The 20547-nt window shown below is 38.3% G+C and overlaps 2 protein-coding genes across 3 annotated transcripts in view; one reads left to right on the forward strand and one right to left on the reverse strand.

Annotated features, from left to right (window-relative positions):
• IL7R (interleukin 7 receptor) overlaps window positions 1–20547 on the forward strand; it is a 216852-nt gene that overhangs the window by 92239 nt on the left and 104066 nt on the right. The gene's annotated exons all lie outside the window — the stretch shown is intronic.
• LMBRD2 (LMBR1 domain containing 2) overlaps window positions 872–20547 on the reverse strand; it is a 50076-nt gene continuing 30400 nt past the window's right edge. The window contains exons 12-18 of one of the 2 annotated variants that reach the window (XM_032779930.2): window positions 20148–20253; window positions 15571–15668; window positions 14433–14536; window positions 13311–13357; window positions 11770–11875; window positions 9736–9871; window positions 872–6818 (exon numbers count right to left, since the gene is read on the reverse strand). In XM_032779930.2, coding sequence (XP_032635821.1) covers window positions 6758–6818; window positions 9736–9871; window positions 11770–11875; window positions 13311–13357; window positions 14433–14536; window positions 15571–15668; window positions 20148–20253 — 658 coding nt within the window. In that variant the 3' untranslated portion in view covers window positions 872–6757. The remainder of the gene's footprint in view (window positions 6819–9735; window positions 9872–11769; window positions 11876–13310; window positions 13358–14432; window positions 14537–15570; window positions 15669–20147; window positions 20254–20547) is intronic. The other variant, XM_032779931.2, reaches the window with a different exon arrangement.

The raw sequence follows: 20547 nt of genomic DNA on the forward strand, positions 1-20547 counted from the left end.
AATCTGTAAATATTGTTTCACATAGGGAGATGCTGCATAGACTTCGCCAGGTTCCTGCTTGTATGCTCTGCCATTCTTTGAGGAGTCCAAGAGAGGAGGTTGCTACAGTGGTGGATCTGGGTAGCTGAAACCATTACTCTACCAATTATCTGACCCAGGAAAGAGGAGAAGAGGAACAAGCATTATCAAGTTGCATGTTATTCCTTGAAAAATGAATTGAAAAAGTAAAGTTAACAAAGGAAATGGTGACGAGCAAAGCAAACAGCCACTAAATGCTGCCATGGAGGTAGAAATTCTGGTGAAAAACCAGAAAAGGGGGCATGGCCAGCAGAGACTACATCACAATGCCTCTGGAACTGCAAAGAGGAAGGAAGCAGCCTACTATACATCAGAATCATGGGAGATGCTGGGCTGCAAAAAGCAGAGGTTCAGATCACAATCTTTAATAGTGCACTTTGGATGGACAACAATGGAAGCTTCACACTTCGTAAGCTTAAAGATCATAGTGTGGAAGATAAAGCTTCCCAATGAAGATGGGAAGTAACACAATTTATTCCTATGTTTAACCAGTTGGGCTGCGGGAAAAAACAAAACAAACCCAATGTATCACTGTTCTTTTTCAGAATACCTTTGTAAACTATTCCAAGAAGTATCCTTCCCCTCTTAAAATGTGTGATGAGTACATACAATTCCTGTAAGTTTAATATTAGTCTGCTATTTGAAGAAAGTTAAAACACAACAAAGTAAGGTTATACTCTCAATTAAATCAATTCACAATTATTAATTGGAGAAAAAGTAAAATTATCTGAAAAAGATTAGTAACAAAAGCATTTCAAGAACAAGTCTGAATGTATAAAGGACATACAAGTAGTACTGAGAAATGCATTTTATTTCATGCAAGCAATTTTATTTCACTAGATATTCAAACAGACAATTAAAAAATATATCCAGTACATCCATAATTTAGAACACTACACAAAAAGAACTGCAATTCAATGAGGGTCAAAACATCACAGCATGAAATTATGCATACTTATACTTGTATCATAAGGCAAAAAGCTAGTCTATTCATAAGCAGCACTCCTACAGCCTATTCTTGATACACATTTGAAAATGGAATAAGGTCTGCAATTACTAAAGTTGTACCAACAGAAATAAATTAATTCCCTGCCCTTCCACTTATGTTTATAGCAGGGGTTCTCAAACGTCATTGCACTGTGACCCACTTCTGGGTCAAAATTTACTATACCATCCCAGGAGAGGGTGACCGAAGCCTGGGCACACCCAAGTCCCACCGCCCCGGGCAGGAGGAAGGGCGGCAAAGCCTGAGCCCCACCACCCTAGTGACGGGGCCAAAGCTGAAGCCCAAAAGCTTCAGCCCTGGACGGGGGGCCCTATATCTTGAACTCCAAGTCCCAGGGCTAAAGCCAAAGCCTGAGCCCCACCACCAGCAAGTCTAATGCCAGTCCTGGTGACCCCATTAGAATGGGGTCACAACCTACTTTGGGGTCCCGACTCACAGTTTCAGAACAGCTGGTCTATAGTATTCGAGTAAGAGTTTTGAGAGAGAAAAATTCTGAGACACCATTCTCCAGTTACTACATTTCATACGAGTACGTCATCTAGTAAGACATAGCCATGAAGTAATAACCAAAAGTTGAAAATTGGCATTGCTTACATGTTACAATCTAGTTAGACACATTAACGTGGTGAGGCGCACATCCTACTACATTAGAAGGTTACAAAGAATAAACTCTCTGATTTTGCTTTATAACTGAAACAAAAGTTACTGGATGTAATACAGCGTAATTCATACCAACAGTTCATTAATACAGTAGAGTGAAGGTTTGGTTCAAGGTGTAACTGCTTTGTTGGTAATCGTTGGTCCATAATAAGAGAATGAAGAAATGTAGGAGTGTCTCAACTTCAGATTAGACTAATCTGCTAGAGGCACAAGTAGTACTGGCATAGTACTGCTGTGAGGCAGTAGATATCCCTCCACAGCACATCAGAGAAAGGGGATTTAAAAATCTCATTCAAAATGTTACAAGCTATTATTTACAAAAAGATATTCTGTAAAAATTGCAATGACTTTCTTGCATTTCAGAAAAATTAAATGCTAGGACAACGAATATAAAGAGCATCAAAACTAGTGTTTTTTTTGTTAACAGTTAAGATTGATTCATTCATTATAATCAAATGATATATCAATGAGAACTACGTTCATAAGCTTCATAAAAATCATTACTTCATAAAATGATCTCTAATATTTTAAGTGCACGTTAGGTCTCAAGTAATTAACAGTGATAGTGAAAGAAAAGAAGAGGAAACCTTCACTTGTTCTCATGGAACAGCTACAATATTCCAGGTTTAATTTAATGAAAGTACAAGTTACCATAATTACACTGAATTGGAGTAGAAAAAACACAATTATTACACCTTCAATTGTACAAACAATTGTTAGGGCCATGTTTTGCAATAGTAAGAACATAGTGAAAAAAATAGCAGCTTTTCTCCAGTCCTCTTATTACTGTAATCATAGCTACTTACATTTACATGTCTATTTGATTAAACACAAATGCAGGAGACATTAAGCATTCTTCAGTAGTGTGAATTACAGCAGTATAAGGTTTGTTTCAAAAGGACTTTTTCTTTAGCACTTTAAGATCGTACCTCAGGGATAATATGCTTCCCAGCCCCAACATTAGATATTAGTATTAATATACAGTAAAAACAAAGTTCTATAGTTCCTCCCCAAATTGTTAAAAAATTCCCTACATTTGAATGCTACAAGCCAGACCCAATATAAGTAAAGTGCACAGAACTCACTTCAGAATGTAACTATTTCTACACATATTTTTAAACGTCTGATAATACAGATTTGCAAGTCTACCAAAGACATTAAGTTTAATTAGGTGTAACAGTTTCTCTACTCAGACTTTAAAAAAAACACAACACAACATTTCTGGATTATTAGTGGAGTTATGTTGTGCATACTGATTTTTTAAAAAAATTATTCAAAATTTGCATGGGTTTTCTAGGATATCACTGACATGACAGCATCCAAACAGTTTTTATTTAACTTGCCACTTTTTTGGGATATTTCACAATTATAAAATCAAACAGTGTGAAAAACATGATACAAGATAGGAAGTGTATATTACTTGTAATTTAATATAGTGATATTTTAGTTTATAAGAAAATATGATTTACGTACTCTTTAGTTGCATATAAGTATGTTTATGTAGTGGCAGTATAAATACATGTTATTGTTCAGACTCCCAAATCACAGTCCAGTTTACAATGCAATTATTTTTGGACTTTCTAATTGAGTGTTAGTGGCACAGGAACATAATGTGTACATATTTTTGAGATTTAGCAAGTAAAATAAATTACTCTATCAGTAAACAGTATGTACTTACAAAATTGTGTCCTCACAAAATGGTAACACTGATAAATCTTCCAGGTTTACATTTACAGGAAATCATACAGGATTCTTTTTCGAACAGAATGTAAATTAATTAGTACAAGAATGTTTATTTAAAATCCAGCTGTTGGTTTTAAAAGTCAATGCGAGTTTTGCCATTATCTTCAGTGGTATCAGAATCTCACCCCAATCATCTAGCTAACCAAAACCTAGGGAAACTCTGAAAGCAACATTTTAATACAAAACATCCTATCAGTGATGCAACCACTCCTATCAGTTCATTGCTCCATGACCTGGAGTAGACAACAAAACCTAAGAAATTCCCACCACAGTTAGCGGGTTAAAATTCCACGTTGGGGTTTATGTTTTAGTCATTGGAGTCCCATTAACATTAGAGTCACCTGGCTAAATGCTTATGCTCCACTTTGAAAATTATCAGTGGGAATCCAGACATGGGGTCTAGTTAATGTTCTTATTATAAGGGTCTGACCATGCTCCCACTGAAGTCAAAGAAAACTTCCATTTACTTCATGATAGCAAGAGCAGCTCTCATTAGGGCTAGGTTCTACTTGCACAATGACATCTGGATCAGGCTCTTCATGAGTATCCAGTATTCCTTCTATGAAGTTTATTCTCTCTCTCTCTCCTTAACAGCAGTGGAACTAAGAATAGATCCCCTTCAATGTGACTTGTAATGCATTAATGAAGAGCTTGTGCTTTTGGGAAAGGGGGAGGGCTTCTTTATGAAGTTTAAAAACAAGCCTTCAGGTCTTTAGGTATCATTGTTTTAAAAATAGGAATGCCAAATCTAGTCTCACATAGTTTTCCTGGAAGACTTAAAGGAGGAGGAGAATGTGCCAAAGAGCCTGTGTATTTTCAGTAATCATACTTTTATTGAAGAGGAGGGATAGAGAGAATGTAATAAAGATCTTTTCTCCAAAATGTTTGTTATTGGAGTTAAACGGGTGTTAACATAAAGACCGACAATAAAAAAATTCTTTACTCTCAATTGTTCGGCTTTAGTCTTTGATCATTGGAGAGAACTAATGACAGCACCAGTCTTCCAGGGAACACAAGACCTGGATTTCTAAAGTTAAAAAAAAAAACCACAGACACACACACACACACACACACAGGAGCAGGAACTCCCAAAACTCCAAAACACTTTTTGAAAAAAATTCTCCCAGGCCCACTTTTAAGAAATAATTTATGTGCTTGGAAGCAAATGAGGTTCCCACTGATTTCAGTAGGAACAGTACATGTATCTAAAGAAAAGATTCAGAGTTAATCTGCTATTATGTGTCTATTTATTTATGTAATGGGTTCAATAGAAGTGGACTAGAATTTCACTATCCTTCAGAATAGTTACTCAAATCATTGTAAATAAGCAGAGAATACACTACAAGTAGCACTATTTTCTCAATTTCTGAATTATTATTCATTAAAGCAGGTTAGAATCACAGTAACACAGATTTTACAAAACAGACCGTTACTAAATGGAATACCTCATCCATGAAAAACCTATTTTTCAGTGTAATCCCATTTCTAGATGTTTTAGGAGTTGCGTATCTTTCAAGTATGAAAAAGAAAAATAGCTATGAGATCTAATGCTTCAGCTTTCACCATAATTTTGCAATGAGAAAACTCCTAAATGATTAAAATGTCAACTGATAACCTAACTTTGGCTGAAAATTGCAAACAAAGTAAAATTTAAGTTGAGCATATTTCCCCAAAAAACCCACTTGTATGACAGCATTTTTGCACTGTTATTCACTGGCATTTTTTATGGTGTTTATTTGCATGAATAATCACTTCTTCTTGCAATGAAGAGCCTACTCACTGCAAAATATAGGTACCTTAAAAACACAGATACCTTATGCAGTGCAGTTGGGATGTCAAAAGCATTTAGCAATAATGATTCATGCTACATAGCTCACGTCTTCAAATGGAAAGCTCCAGGAGTTTTACACTGTGCTAGATGTTTGTGAAAAACTGTAACATTATAATTTAAAACTGATAAATTTGACATTAAAATTTCTCTTACACCAAGATTTTCAACTGCTACTACTGTAAAAAGTCTTCTTAAACAGTCACCAGATGCATTCCTGTCATTGCATACATGCTTGAATGACATTGATAGCAAAAATAGTTATGTTTATATTTAATCTTAATTAAACATGCTACCATTTAACTGTATATAATATTGAAAGAGAAAAATTCCAAATTCTATGACTGATGTGTAAGCCTTCCACATTTTATGCCAGCGCATGTATACAGAATTGCCATTCGATCCCTTCCACTCACAAAGGGCTTGATGCAAAGGCCACTGAAGTCAATGGAAGACTTTTCACTTCAGTGGACTCTGGTTCAGGCGTAAAATTCAAATCACAAAGTGTTTAATAACAGTGTGTAATACAGTACTTCATTTATCTTTTCACTTAGGATGACTAAAAACTACATTATATTTCTAAGAGCATCTTTTAAAAAAAAAAAATCCTTCCAAAACTAAAAACAAAAGCAACAAAAAAATCCATCCCAAAACCTTAAGTTAGTTCAATCTGAGCCCTATTTGCATGTATAAAATTTAGCCTATGTTCATCTTTAGCTAACTAAATGAGGGTTTTTTAAATTTTATTGCCTCCCCAGGAACAAAAACAAAACCCACTCCACCCTGTGTAACAATGCCTGTTAATACAAATACACTTCTACCCCAATCGAAAGTGACCCAATATAACACAAATTCGAATATAATGCGGTAAAGCAGTGGGGAGCCACTGGCCCTTTAAAGGGCCACGAGCCCCACTGCTTTACTGCGTTATATCTGAATTCGTGTGGAGCCCCTTGCCCTTTAAATCACTGCCCGAGCCTAGCTGCCTGCCAGGGCTCTGGCAACTGGACTCGGGAGGTGATTTAAAGGACCAGAGGCTCTGGCCACTGCGGGGAGCCCCAGGCCCTTTAAATCCCCGCTCGAGCCCCGCTGCCAGAGCTCTGGTGGTGATTTAAAGGGACCCGGGCTCCCAGCTGGAGCACTGGACCCTTTAAATCCCTGCCGGGGGAGCCAGACTGAACCTGATATAATGCAGTCTCACCTATAAGGCGGTGAGATTTGGCTCCTGAGGACTGCGTTATACTGGGGTAGAGCTGTATTCTCTAGCCCATGGTAAGTAAGTTATTATACAAGGTGCATTTCTAACTATTATTGTTCCTTTATTTTCCACAATTTTTTTTATTAAAGAAAAGGTCTTTTTTGGTTCAGAAATGTTACAGTGTTTTTCAAATAAAGAGTAGCAGACTTTGATTTCTATTAAGTTTTCATAAGCTATGAAGGGATTAGACATCATCAAATATTCGGCTTCGTGACATTGATAAATACCTTCCACCAGGCTGATACCTGCAGGACATTCATAAAGAAATAGTATAAGAACACACAGAAGAGGAAAGAAAGAAAACATCAGTAACATACAGAAGCAACATCATATCTAGTGTCTATTAAAAAGAAATCTATTCTGCCCATTTTGTCACATGAAATATCTAAACTGCAGAATAACTTACATTTAGAGTGATTTTCATCCTGAATGATCCCAATGTGCATTATTCACTTATATATAATAAAATAAAGGCATTAAAATCTGTTCAATAAAATTACACTAAAATTGAAATTCTAGTAATCTAACAAACACCTGCACAAGAATTTTATACATGGCAGTTAGCTATCTGAAATTAAATCTTTTAAATATCATGTGACCAAGAGAACATTTAAACATATTTGAGGAAGTCTTTTTTCTAAACTACCTTTCTCATTAGCCATGAACAAACCAAAGACTATATTATATTTTTGTTAAATTATAAGGAGAAAAAAAACACTTCTATTGGTATCTGAAAGTTTTCAGGTTGGATGAGCAGCAAAAAAGTCTACACAATATCCAGTCAAATAGCACCACCCAACACCATTAAAAGGTGAATAGCAGCTTTTGAGGGAAAAAGAATACATTTCCCCAAATTGGTCGCCAAATATATGAAGACTTAAAAACACAAATATATTCAAAAGATCACCACAACTGTGTTTTTCTTCTGTAATAATTCTGACCAGACCCAAAGCAGGGACCTGCCCTTCTAGCACTGTTCTACATGTTTTAAGATACTTTAAACTGTTGCCGTGGAAAAGACATAGGGCTTGGTTCTACCCTGAAATTGGTTTTAACCAGTGTGGTTTCAACAGAATTACTCCTGGTTTACACTGGTGTGAGAAAATTTTTTTTTTACTGCTTAGACAGAAATGGTTAAGTTTTAAAACAAGTGTGTTAGAGTCTAGTTCATTCTGGCTGCTAGACTCATTGAAAATTACTGAATTTCACAGGTTTAGCAAGTAAGTAAAAACACACATTAAACCAGCAGAAATAATGCATTATATAATGTCCTGTGTTTATTTGACAAGTGCAGGAATTATGTGTGTGTAAATTATATGATGCACGGGTTAGAACAGAGGTTCTCAACCTTCTTCTCTCTGAGGCCCACCCTGACATGATGTAAAAACTCCAGGGCCCAGTAGGGGAGGGGAGCCTTCGAGGCAGGGTCCTTGGGCATAGGCGTAGTTTGACTTCTGTTTCGGGGGGGCAGGGGCCAGCGGGGCTCGAGATACAGCCACATAACGGGGCCCAAGGGAGTACCACCTCCATCCCCTGACTCACCTTAGCAGGCCACCCAGCCTGTCTGGATTGGGGAGAGGGGAGGAGCACAAACAAAAATTATAACTAAAAGGTGGGGGGCTTAGCTCAAAAAGTCTGAAAACAGCTTAGGGTACAGGGAGGGGTTGTGTGCAGATGGGGGATAGCTCAAGGTGCAGGGAGGGGGTAGCTGGGGCTGTGCATACAGGGGGTGGCTGTGGATGCAGGAAGAGAGGTACTAGGAGCTGTGTGCAGGCAAGGGGGTAGCTCAGGGTACAGGGAGAGGGGTGCTAGGGGCTGTGTGTGCTGGGAGGACTCCCCTGGGGTCCCTGTTCCCCGAGGGGTCTGCCAACCATGGAGTCAGGTCTCCCCACCCAGGGAGCTCTTAACAGCTGCCTCTGTGGGAGCAAAGGGGGCCTGGAGCTGAGGAGCAGCATTAACTTAGAGCACCAGCAGGAGAGGAGGGAACGCTGTTGTTGCCTGCTCCATGGCACCAGCCAGAGCCGCAGATGCCCCGCACTGCCTGGCTCCGGCTTCCCACCTCCGACCTGGCCAGGGGGTGGGGTGGGAGGGGTGGGAAAGGAGGTGTGGAGCTGCCCCCTGGCACTGCCATGCTCTTGCGCTGCAGTTGGGGGGGGGGGAGGGGCAATGCCCTCCATGTCCCCAACTCTGCCCATGGGCTCAGAGCTTCTGCCCCACAGGGAGCACCAGGGCTTGGGGCTCCAGGATTCAGCCCTGCGCCTCCAGGATTCAGCCCTGCAGGGGGCATCAGGAACTGGGGCTTCAGCTGGGGGTCCTGCGGCCGTCTTGAAAGGGCTTGCAGACCCCCAGGGGGCTGCATTGAGAACCACTGGGTTAGAGAGCACAAGTTAATGAGTTACTACTGAATAGCACACTTACACTTTGAGAGTTTTGAAAATTTTGCCCTGTGTCTTCAAGCAATGTGTGGACACAGTTTTGAAAATTTTGGTCACAGGGTTAAACAAATTTAGTAACTTAAAAGATTATAGTTAGGTACCCATTGTGGATGAAATCCTACCCTGAAAAAATGGGAGTTTTGCCATTGACTTCAATAATGCCAGAATTTCTCCTCATGTGAATTTATGCAAAGCTGATATACATTAACTTAGTAACTATGATGAACAGTAAAAATGCATGGCTACATGTATACATATTTTTCACTACTGCTTGTTGATTTTCTCCAAACACAATTAGTTATCCTTTTTTGCTTCACCATCTGTGAATTACAGATCACCAACAATGTGGGAAACAATCAGCTGAGCCACAGTCGGCCCATGCAATGTTCTTAATTCTTTACAGGATTTCACAGAAGCGGACTCCTTCACTTTTGCCTCTATGAAATATATTTTTCACATGTATCCAATATATTTATTTTACATATACGTCAAAATATTGACTGAAATAAATAACTTTTACCCACTAGGCATTTGGGAGACGGAGAGGGAATCACCAGCACTTTCAAGTGGTTTCAAACACTGCCCTAGTCATCTTGAGACACAAACACTAGGGAAGATTCTGAATTCTGTTTATCAATGATATGCCTGTGAACTGGATATAGTCGCCATGGATCAAAGGAATAATAAATCCAAACACTTCATGTAGATAAAACTGAAAATTCCTCACCTTCCTGAGTCAAGAGGATGATCAAGAGGATCATCACTAACTGAATCCGCATTAAAATCCAAAGGTTCCGCATCTTGGAGGAGTTCTATTCTATCCCTTTCGGTCCTGCCATTTGACCTGATATACTTAGACACGGCTGAACATTTTTTTAAAAAAAGAAGTATAGAATAAGCAAATATCATTAAACATCTTAAAATCCTATGTCTTATAACCGTTCTCTCTCTAACAAACAAACAGAATACGCACATTATTTGTAAGTCATTCAAAAAGTAAGCCTGACTATAGCTAGATTGAATATTTGGCTAATCCTAGTTGGATGCTCACAGTTCCAACCAGTACCCCGTGAAAAATGCACTCACTCCGCATTACAGCCTGCAATTTTTCAAAAGGGCCAACACTTTGCCAAATCTATCCCGTTTCACCAGAAAACTCCAAGGCATTTTTCAGTTAGACCTATTTTGACAGAGTTTAAAATTATGAGCTTTTGTAATTGGAAAAATATATTCCTCCCACACCATGACTCAAAAGTAGTTAGATAATATTGGTTGAAACTATGTTTCTTAAAACAAATGCCAAATCAAATCCAAACCAAACATTTGGGCAAAGATCATGCCAGGAAAAAAAAAAAAAAAACACAACCCAAAAGCCAAAGTTTCAAAAAGTTATGAATGACTGGGAACAAGTGTTAAAAGGCAAACTGTTCTGCAGTCTTGACAATACCAGTTGGTGCACCTCCCGTTATAATATTGGAAAGTTGCATATTATTTGGGTGTCATTAAAATAATTTCAGTTAATCACTATAAATATTGGATTTCCAGGTGGGAGGAAAAAAAAATGATAACCCTCACATTTCTTCCTCAAAATTTGTACCTATCATAGTTACACATAAGATTACTATAACTGAAAATAGTTACACAGGGAAATTATTTCTCTCTACTCAATATATTTATTTTATTGATTTAATACCACTTTGTGCACACTCAGTTTCACTGTATTGATGGGTCAGCTGTATTTTCTGTTTCATGAATTAACATAACATTATTTGTGTTCAGTTCTGAGAAGCTCCTGGGTAAACGGTAAAACATGCAAAAATTCAGAAATATGTACAAGTGAAAAAAGAAAAAAAAAAGGATGGGTAAAACTCTCCAGTAAGCATAAAAACTAATTACCTGCACATTGAAAATTTGACCAATATTTTACTATTTTCCCCTCAAGAAACAGATAACTGGTAGTTTCACACATTATAAAAAAATGTAAACTATGAGTTTGTATAATGGGTTATATATTCAGTATATTGAATTAATATTCCGTAAGTCTAATTACTGTGACACCATACATTTGAAAGATTATCTGGGCAACTAGAAGGGTTAGAGGTTTTAAAATCTTTGACTCTGTAAAAAATTGCAAGCATCCCTACCTATCAGAACACAGTAAAACAATCCACTTTGAGCTGGTCTACACTAAAGCTGTAAATCAACCTAAGTAACACTATTTCAGTTATGTAACTGAAGTCGACATAACTTAGGTTGACTTACAGCAGTGTCTATACCGCACTGTGTTGACGGAAGATGCTCTCCCGCTGATTTATCTTATGCTTCTCAAGGAGCTTGCATACAGATGTCGATGGAAGAGCACTTCCCCATCGACTTAGCGGATCAAATCAACACTATTGCATTAGTCGCAGCAGTGCTGATTTAGCCATATGTGTAGATAAACCCTTTGTTGTCAATCCCACAGCTGAGAACAACTGCTCAAATCATAAGGACTACAGGTCAAATCAGAGAGTCCAATAACTGACTCAGGAATCTATGACTAGTCTCAGAACCTCCCCCATGGGGTGGGAAGAGGAAGTGTCAGAAAGATTGCCAGCCCCGTGGAGACCTACTGTCCCTCCTGGAGTGAACAGCATGGCTTCATGACACATGAAGGAGTAAACTCAGTATACTCAGATAAGCAGAAAACAAATTATTGTTACTTTTATAATTATGCTAGCGAAGGTTTTAAGAAAGCATAGGAAAAAAGTGTATTACTTACGTCTGCTTGCGTTGGTCTCTGAGAAACTAGATTCTTTTTGGTCTGAGTGAACATTTCTATTTCTAGTGGAATCTTCTCGGCTGTTTCCATATCGCTCTTTCCATTCCTGACCCAAAAACAAAAAACACAAAAATACACCCCATCAGCTATATGAATAAAGTTACTTACTCAGATCATATCTGGAATCCTCCTAAATTCTAGATCCATTACTTTGGGATATTCATCCTCACACAAACTAGAGGAGCAGTAACATAGGTGTTTATACATTAGGTGTTATTGAGTACATGCTGTGAGACTGCATGCCTGTGCCGCCTTCAATTGACAAAATTTTAATAAATGTGCGCCCTTTCATTCTAAAATATATTTTATAGCAAGTGTTCCCCCCCCAATAGTTTTTTAAAAGTAAGTATAATAGTTATACTAATTATGTATTACATCTATTTGTACAAAGTATGCTCAATATCTCTATAGTCTATGCAGTAGAAATGAGATGTTACTTTTTGGTTCCTTCCTCCACCTGTTGGTAGGATAATACAATAGCCACACAGTCATAAGACGCTTACAGTAAAAGTTCTCGTCACTTTAATATTTTCATATTAGAGTTTACATCAGCGGTTCTCAAACTGTGGGTCGGGAGCCCAAAGTGGGTTGTGATCCTGTTTTAATGGGGTTGCCAGGGCTGGCATTAGACCTTCTGGAGATAAAGCCGAAGCCTGAGCCCCACCAACCAGGGCCAAAGCACGAGCCCCACCGCCCAAGGCTGAAGCTGACGCCTGAGGATTTCAGCCCTGGGTGGTAGGGCTCACGTAACAGGCTTCCTGCCTGGGGCTGAAGCCGTTGGGCTTTGGTTTCCCCCCTCCTGGGGTTGTGTAGTATTTTTGTTCTCAGAAGGGGGCTGCGGTGCAATGAAGTTTGAGAACCCCTGGTTTATGTAAGAGAGAGGCAGGATCTGATTCAATTTCTATTAAAACCGATTGGAAACTAATTACATTCAATATGACTCAAATTCAGATAGTGGTTCCAGATCCTGAGCAGGTGTAAACTGGCGTAATTCTATTGAAGACAATATACCAGTTTACAACAGAGCAAGATCTTCAGTTCTAGTCTGCAGAATAAAAACCACCCAACCTTTCTGAACCATTAATTGAAAATGGTCTGGTAAGACCAAAATGTTTCATGTAAATTTAAGTGCAGTGACAATGTAACACATATACACATGAAGAAAACATGTAAAATTAAGCGATAAGATTTGCAATAAACCAGATTCTATTTTTAATTCATTTCTGAATTTAAAAAAGGACGTTATATAGTATTTGAGCTTGAAAAGCATACCAGGGTAATAATTAATTTCCTGTAGACTTCAATAATGAATTGACTGGAAGTGGATAAACATATTTCTTCTGAGATTATGACTTTAGATGCCAAATTTCACACCAGTGTTATAATGGAATGAAAATCAAGATCCTAAAGGAAAGTTGTAATACATACCAACATACAGTACATAGAAAATTAATATAATACTTTCTAAAATATTCTCATACCCTTCTTCTATTTTCACCTTCTTCCTGCCTTTGCCGTTTTCTTTTCTCTAGAAAAGGAATGATATTTTTATTTAACTAAAGAGTAATAAAAACCATCAGTGATTATAAACAGTTAAAGCAGCAAGGATTAAAAAAGGCACTGGAATAAAATTCTTACCAATACTCTTTAAGGGATTAAATTTAATCAAAACCAATACATTTTTCATGAAGAAGGGGTTACCTGAGGAAAAACACTGAAGTTTTAAATTAACTACTTCCCTACTTTTGATAAATTTGAATGAAGCTTAATATGAACTTTCCCAATATTTAACAACATGGCAGATCAACAGATGGGGCAGGGAAGAAGAATGAACAATTCTAAAATTACAATGATGTGCCAGACGGAAGGATCTCTGTCAAAGAGAAAACTAAAATGTTACCTAAAATACACAAGGGTTTTGATTTTGTTTGAAGGTCTGGCAGTTACAAAAAGGAACTAATGGGACAACGACAATATTCAGCTCTGTAAACTTAATGATGGAATGTTTAAGGGTCCTTTCAAAAGAGATTCTCTGTAAAATGCATAGTGCCATAATTGCTTAAGGGTGGTGGTGCATGCACCTTTCCAATAAAAATTGAATACAAGTAACTTCATCTTATATTTTATGATTGATGTACAGAGTCTTTACGTAACTTATTAAAAACTGATGACACATTACTATAGCACCTTCCAGCTGAGGATTTCAGCTTTATAAATCTCTATTAATTAAGAATCACAATGGCCCTGAAATACCTCAAAGGGTATCTCAGATTGTGATCTCATGTGAAAAACTTCACTTCTACACTACCCCTTACCACCAAGTTGGGGCATTAGTTCAGTACTGATTCCAAGAGAAGACTACTGCCTACTGAATCACAACCACTGGTTCCTGCAGCATCTAAGGTTTCCTTAGACTCTCTTTCATGTACTGATGAAGCCCTATAGTGTGCAAACTGAGAGAGGTGAGGGATTTAGACCAATAGGACATTTAGTTTATAAAGTGATCTTTGCAATTTTAGATTTTGGGATTAAGTACTAAAAAGCCATAAACAATATTCAGTTTTATCACAACATTTTAGATACATTTATTGGACCCATATTACCTCTTCTTATTAACTCCTTTCCTTCATCAATAAAGTCAGAGGTCATTTCATTGTCTCCCATGAACTGTTGGAACCCCAGCAGATTCAAACAACGAGTTCCTAAGCTGGTAAAAACAAAAAGGATAACAGAACAGTTTTAATTCATAAAAATCAGTTAAGACAAACTGCGCTGTAGCATGCAGGTAGCTATCCCCAAAATGCAGGGAGAAGAGCTTACCATATTGGCAATCTACATTTTTAAAAAGGACATCATTTATTTTGCTGAGTAAGCAAGCTTAAAATTCAGAACACTTAAGGAGGTACTTAGACCCAGATTGTGAAGGAAAGGCATGCATCAGCCCATAAAAGTCCTTTCAATGATGTTAAATCAGAAATACAGCAAAATGGAAGCATGCTTACAATTTATTAGAAGTGTTCCCTCCTATCACTACTGCAAATAACTTAAAACAAGAAACGTACCTGCTTGCAGTAATCTCACAAATACTAAAATTATAACTGTTGTGTCAGATCTTTGATTTCACTGTAAAAACATTAAGGATTCCCCTCTGCGTAGATGACAAGTCATGAGGATGAGTTACTATAGAGGAGCCTATGTCAACTCACTTCTGGCTTCCAGTGCAGGAGTCATGTCCCGCGTATCCTTATACCAGTGACCCCTGGCTGCTAAGCAGCCTCCTGGAGTTATGGGCAACCAGATGAGAAGGCTGCTCTAACTTTTATGGGAGACTGGTCTGACCCTGGAATCAGGAGGCCTGAAACCATCTTTGCGCTCTCTCCATGGTGACAACTGTTGTTCTTTGCTCAGAGAGAGAGAGAATCTGCTTGTTTTTAAGTAGATTTAACAGTTTATTCATGGTGTGAAAAACTTTTTAATTAACTTTTGCACTTTCAGACTGCTGAGCTCTGGTGAATGTTTCAACATTTTACTGAATCATTCAGCTTTTTAGGCATTTTAAAAAAATGTATTGCTATCTAAAAGCTGCAGCTTGTAAAATGTTAAACTGACCTACAATCTCATCTTTAATAGTCTGAGTTAACATGAAGATGCAGCTGGAGGTGGAGAGGAGTGTCTTATATTTTGAAATCAGTGCTAAGTAAATAATAAATGCAAAGGATTACAGATTTGTCAATTACTCACCTGAAGTAAGTGGCAATACAGAGAATGACAACCAGCATGGGATAATATATATAAAACCCATCTGCAATGAAAGACAACACTCTCATGGAGCCCATTATCTGAAAAGAAAAGTGTTGATTAATACAAAGACAAGACAGTTGCACTCATTCTTTTTGTTTCTGTCTAGAATTGACCACTGTCTCACCCATAGGGCCCAGTTACAATACAATAAGTTATCCATTCTCTAAATATCTACGTAATGAATATCTATGTCTATATACATATCTATGTAATGAATGTTGACAAGTGAAAAGTGAGTTATCAATAATTAACAAGTACTGTCTCTCTCCCTGTGTCACACTGCCAAAGCTGCAGTCAGCAGGGGGCACTTGAGCTGGATCCTGCTAATTATAAAAGAGAGGGTGGTCTCTGAGGTCTCCAAGACCCTGGAACTTTCACTCTCCCCCATCTCTGCCCCAAAGAGTCCAAATTTTATGACTTTCTGCTAGGGCTGTCAAGCGATTAAAAAATTAAACTGCGATTAATCGCACTGTTAAACAGTAATAGTAATACATTTATGTAAATATTTTTGGATGTTTTCTAACCATTTTTTTCAAATATATTGATTTCAATCACAACACAGAATACAAAGTGTACAAGTGGCTCCCTTTAGATTACTTCTAATACAAATATCTGCACGGTAAAGATGAATAGTATATTTCATTCACCTAATACTAGTACTTGTAGTTGCATATCTCTTTATCAGAAGAGTTGAACTTAAAAATGTAAGAATGTGTGTATAAAAGAACCTGGCATTCAGAATATAAAACAGATGTAAACTTTAGAGGGCCTACAGGTCCATCTCAGATTCCTATTTCAGCCAAAAAGTCGCTTTCAAACAATTGATTACAAGCAGGAGATACATGCTGGGTTCATCTTCTTGTTTAAAATTCACGGTGAAAGTGAGAATAGGCGTTCTCATGGCACTGTGTTTAGCAGGGTGTCGCAAGGATATTTACGTCCAGATGCGCTAAACATTCACATTGTCCCTATGATCTTCCAACCACTCATTCCAGAGTATGTACACACGCTGGATGACGTTCTGCTCGATAACGACTTCAAATACAGCGGACCGACACATGTTTCATTCTTCATCATCTGAGTTAGATTGCCACAAGCAGAAGGTTGATGTTTCCCTTTTTGGTTGGTTCGTGTCGTTTCTGTAGTTTTTCCTTGCCATCGGAATGTTCTGTTTTAAGACTTTCTTGAAAGCATGGCTCCCACTCTTGCTCCCCTCAGATTGAAAGGTACTTCAGACTGTTCAACCTTGGCGCTCGAGTGGTTGTAGAAATCTCTCACATTGATTACCTTCTTTGCATTTGTCAAAATCTTGCGTGCAATAGTGTTCTTAAACAAAAATGTGCTGGGTCATCATCTGGAGATGGGCTTATAACATGAAATCATGCAGAATGCAAGAAAACAGAACAGGGGATAAAAGACATGCAATTCTCCCCAAGGAGTTTCCCCAGTCCACAAATTTAATTAATGCTACTATTTTTTTTTTTTTTTAATGTAGCATCTTATTAGCATGGATATATGTTCTCCAGACATGGTGTGTTTAGAAGCATGAAGGGGGCACAGAATACTGCAAAGCCAAGCTACAAACGTGGCTATGAGGAATGCTTGTTCCCAATTTCAGTGTGACATCGTAAATAGAAGCCAGGAAGCAGTTACTCTCCCGCGAAATGTTAGCTCAAACAACCAAGTTTTTCACAGCGAACAAGAAGTGGATTGATGTGGACTTGTATGGCTCATGAGTATTTTACCAGTTTTTTTTGAGTGAGCAGTTATGTAACAAACAACAACAAAACAAAAAATCTACATCTTGTAAATTACTATTCCAATGAGATTGCACTACAGTACTTATGAGGTGAACTGAAAATTATTTCTTTTATCATTTTTACTAGCCTATTTATCTTTATTTACAAATATTGCAAAATCAGCACGTACACTTTTTATTCTGATATTGTAATAGAAATCAATACATTAATAAAATTAGAAAAAAACATCCCAAAATGATTGAATATAATTTCAATAGTTATTATGTTTAACAGCTGCGATTAATCGTGATTAATTTTTTTAAACACAGTTTCATTTTTTGAGTTTGTGCGAGTTAATTGCTGATTTGTACACAGCCGCTTAATTTTCTGGCATGCTACAAAAACAACAAATTATAAAAGAAAAACTCCTGGTGATAAAGTCTACTTGGTGGCTGAGGTTTAGGGGAGATCACTGCTGGTTGAGCTCTGTTGGAACTGATTTTAATGCAGCTTGAGATTTAACTGTAGTTTTTAGCGTTAGGAGGTCATTATTTAGGAGCATACATACAAGCCATGTTAGAAATATGTTTAAATCTAAATCAATAATAAATCGACCACACAGATTATAATCTATCACAAAATGATAATTTCTATCAATGTGTAAACCACTAATTGTTTCTTATGTATATGGGTACAATTTTGGAGTCCATGTGTTAAAAATACAAATAGGACTTGAAAGCTTACAAGTTGTACTCATTTAGTCTCAGCACAACATCACACTGTTTCAGAGAGTGAAACTGTAGTACAAGTCCTGCCCAGTGATAATGATTTATATAGGGACAACGAGTATCTTGACCTTGCCAAATTGAACTATGATGCGAAAAAGTGTTCTTTACTCCTGGGGGAATTCTGTTTCACTGCATGTGCACAGAATTCAAATCCCACGGATTTCTTTGGCTTCCCCATAGAAAAAACTTCTGACAGAGGAGCTGCAATAAGTGGTCAGTATGCCTCTCGCGAGCAGGTCTGGTTGCATTCATTCGGGCGCCTAGAGAAGCTGTAGAAAAGTAAATCACCGCAGCGTACCCTCTTGCCCTGTCTGAACCATCCTGAGAGCTGTCTCTGTACCCAGATCCCCACCCACTGTCTCCAGAACCCCCAACCCACCAAGCCCCCACTCCCAGCACCCAGCCCACCCCAAGACGCCACACATACCTAAGACCCTCCCTGCCACTGAACCCCAACCAACTTGTAAATGTAAAGTAATAGTACACATGCGAAAAAAATAAACACAACTATAATTTACAATATGATGTGGGTCTAATTTTAGGACAATTAATCAGGAAAAGAGATCTTTGGTAGTCATCCTAGATAGTTCTCTGGAAAAGACGTCCATGGCTTGTGTGCAGAGGCATCAAAAAAGCAACATGATGTTAAGAATCATTAAAAGCGTTGAGAGAAATATCTTTATTTGCCACGTTATTACATCCATGTTATTGCCCACATCTGTTACTATGTACATTATGTTGGTCTCCTCATCTCAAAAAAGAGTATACTGGCATTAGAAAAAGTTCCAGGTTAAGGGCAACTAAACTGATTAGGGGTTTGGAACGGGTCCCAAATAGGATGAGAGTTTAAGTGCTAGGCTTTTCAGCTTTAGGACAAGAGGAGACGAAAGGGTGTGTGGGATATGATAGGGTATATAAAATAATGAGTGTGGAGAAAGTGAATAAGATAAAGTTATTTTACTGTTTTCCATAATATAAGAACTAGGGGCCACCAAATGAAATTAATGGGCAGGAGGTTTAAAACAAATAAAAGGAAGTTGTTCTTCACACAGCGCACAGTCAACCTGTGGAACTCCTTGCCTGAGGAGGTTGTGAAAGCTAGGTCTAAAACAGGGTTTAAAAAGAGAACTGGATCAATTCATGGCAGTTAAGTCAATTAATGGCTGTTAGCCAGGATGGGTAAGGAATGCTGTCCCTAGCTTCTGTTTGTCAGAGGGTGGAGATGGATGGCAGGAGAGAGATCACTTGATCATTACACGTTAGGTTCACTCCCGCTGGGACATCTGGCATTGACCACTGTCGGGAGACAGGATACTGGGCTAGATGGACCTTTGGTCTGACCCAGTATGCCCATTCTTATGTAACTGCAATGGAACCTCCTGCAAAGTCCCATTCCTCCTGCACTCAGAAACCCACAATGAATCCTTGTTCATTCAGATTCCCCACGCACCCGGAACCCCCACCAAACTGCCCACAACCAGATTGCCCCACACAGAACCCTCTTACGCCACACCTGGATCCCCTCACCCTAAGCCCCTCTACACACTGATCCTGCTGGGCTGAGCCTGTCTGCCTCATACCAAAATCAGGGGCCAGGGCTGGGAATGGAAGCAAGAATCTTGGTGTGCGTGGTGCAGAGGGGCAGGGCCCTGGAGTGTTTCTGGGGAGGCCTAGCTCTTGCACTGTGTCAGGGCTGGGTGCAGCCTCACCACCAAATCCATGCTTGGGGGGTGATGAGGGGAAGGTAAGAATGCAGAGTGTCTCCATATATATTGGCAAATAAAATATGAAGAGTTTTAAAATATTGTGCCCAGAATTTTTATTTTTTTGGCACTGAATTCCCTCAGGAGTAATTAATTCTATCCTGCTTAATACTGAGTAAGCAACAAGATGAAAAATTATGTTTTTACAGTAAACATTTAATTTCATAATTAATGTTTTTCAGACTGTTAAGCTATACTGCATCAAGAGAAATGCTCTCTATACTTACTGATGTATATGCAGTTGCCTGAGTGTTTTTGTGAGAGATTGATGAATCCATGTGAGTCAAACCCAAGAAATTCAGACACAGCGGAGGAGTTAAACGGCAGAATAACCTGTATAAATTTAATAGTTAGCAGCTTTTAAGCAATTTCCCCCTTAATAAAATAAAATGTAAAGAATAGTAATATCACAACTAGATATAGGGGTGGCTTTTAAAAGATGAAATGCTGAAAAAGTTGCACCTATCTAATCATCAAGGTTTATATCTGAAACACTATTGATTTAAAAGCAGCAGAGAATCCTGTGGCACCTTATAGACTAACAGACGTTTTGGAGCGTGAGCTTTCGTGGGTGAATACCCACTTCGTCAGACGCAGGTAGTGGAAATTTCCAGGGGCAGGTATATA

Source organism: Chelonoidis abingdonii, chromosome 6, assembly GCF_003597395.2.
Source record: "Chelonoidis abingdonii isolate Lonesome George chromosome 6, CheloAbing_2.0, whole genome shotgun sequence".
Taxonomy (NCBI): Eukaryota; Metazoa; Chordata; order Testudines; family Testudinidae; genus Chelonoidis; species Chelonoidis abingdonii.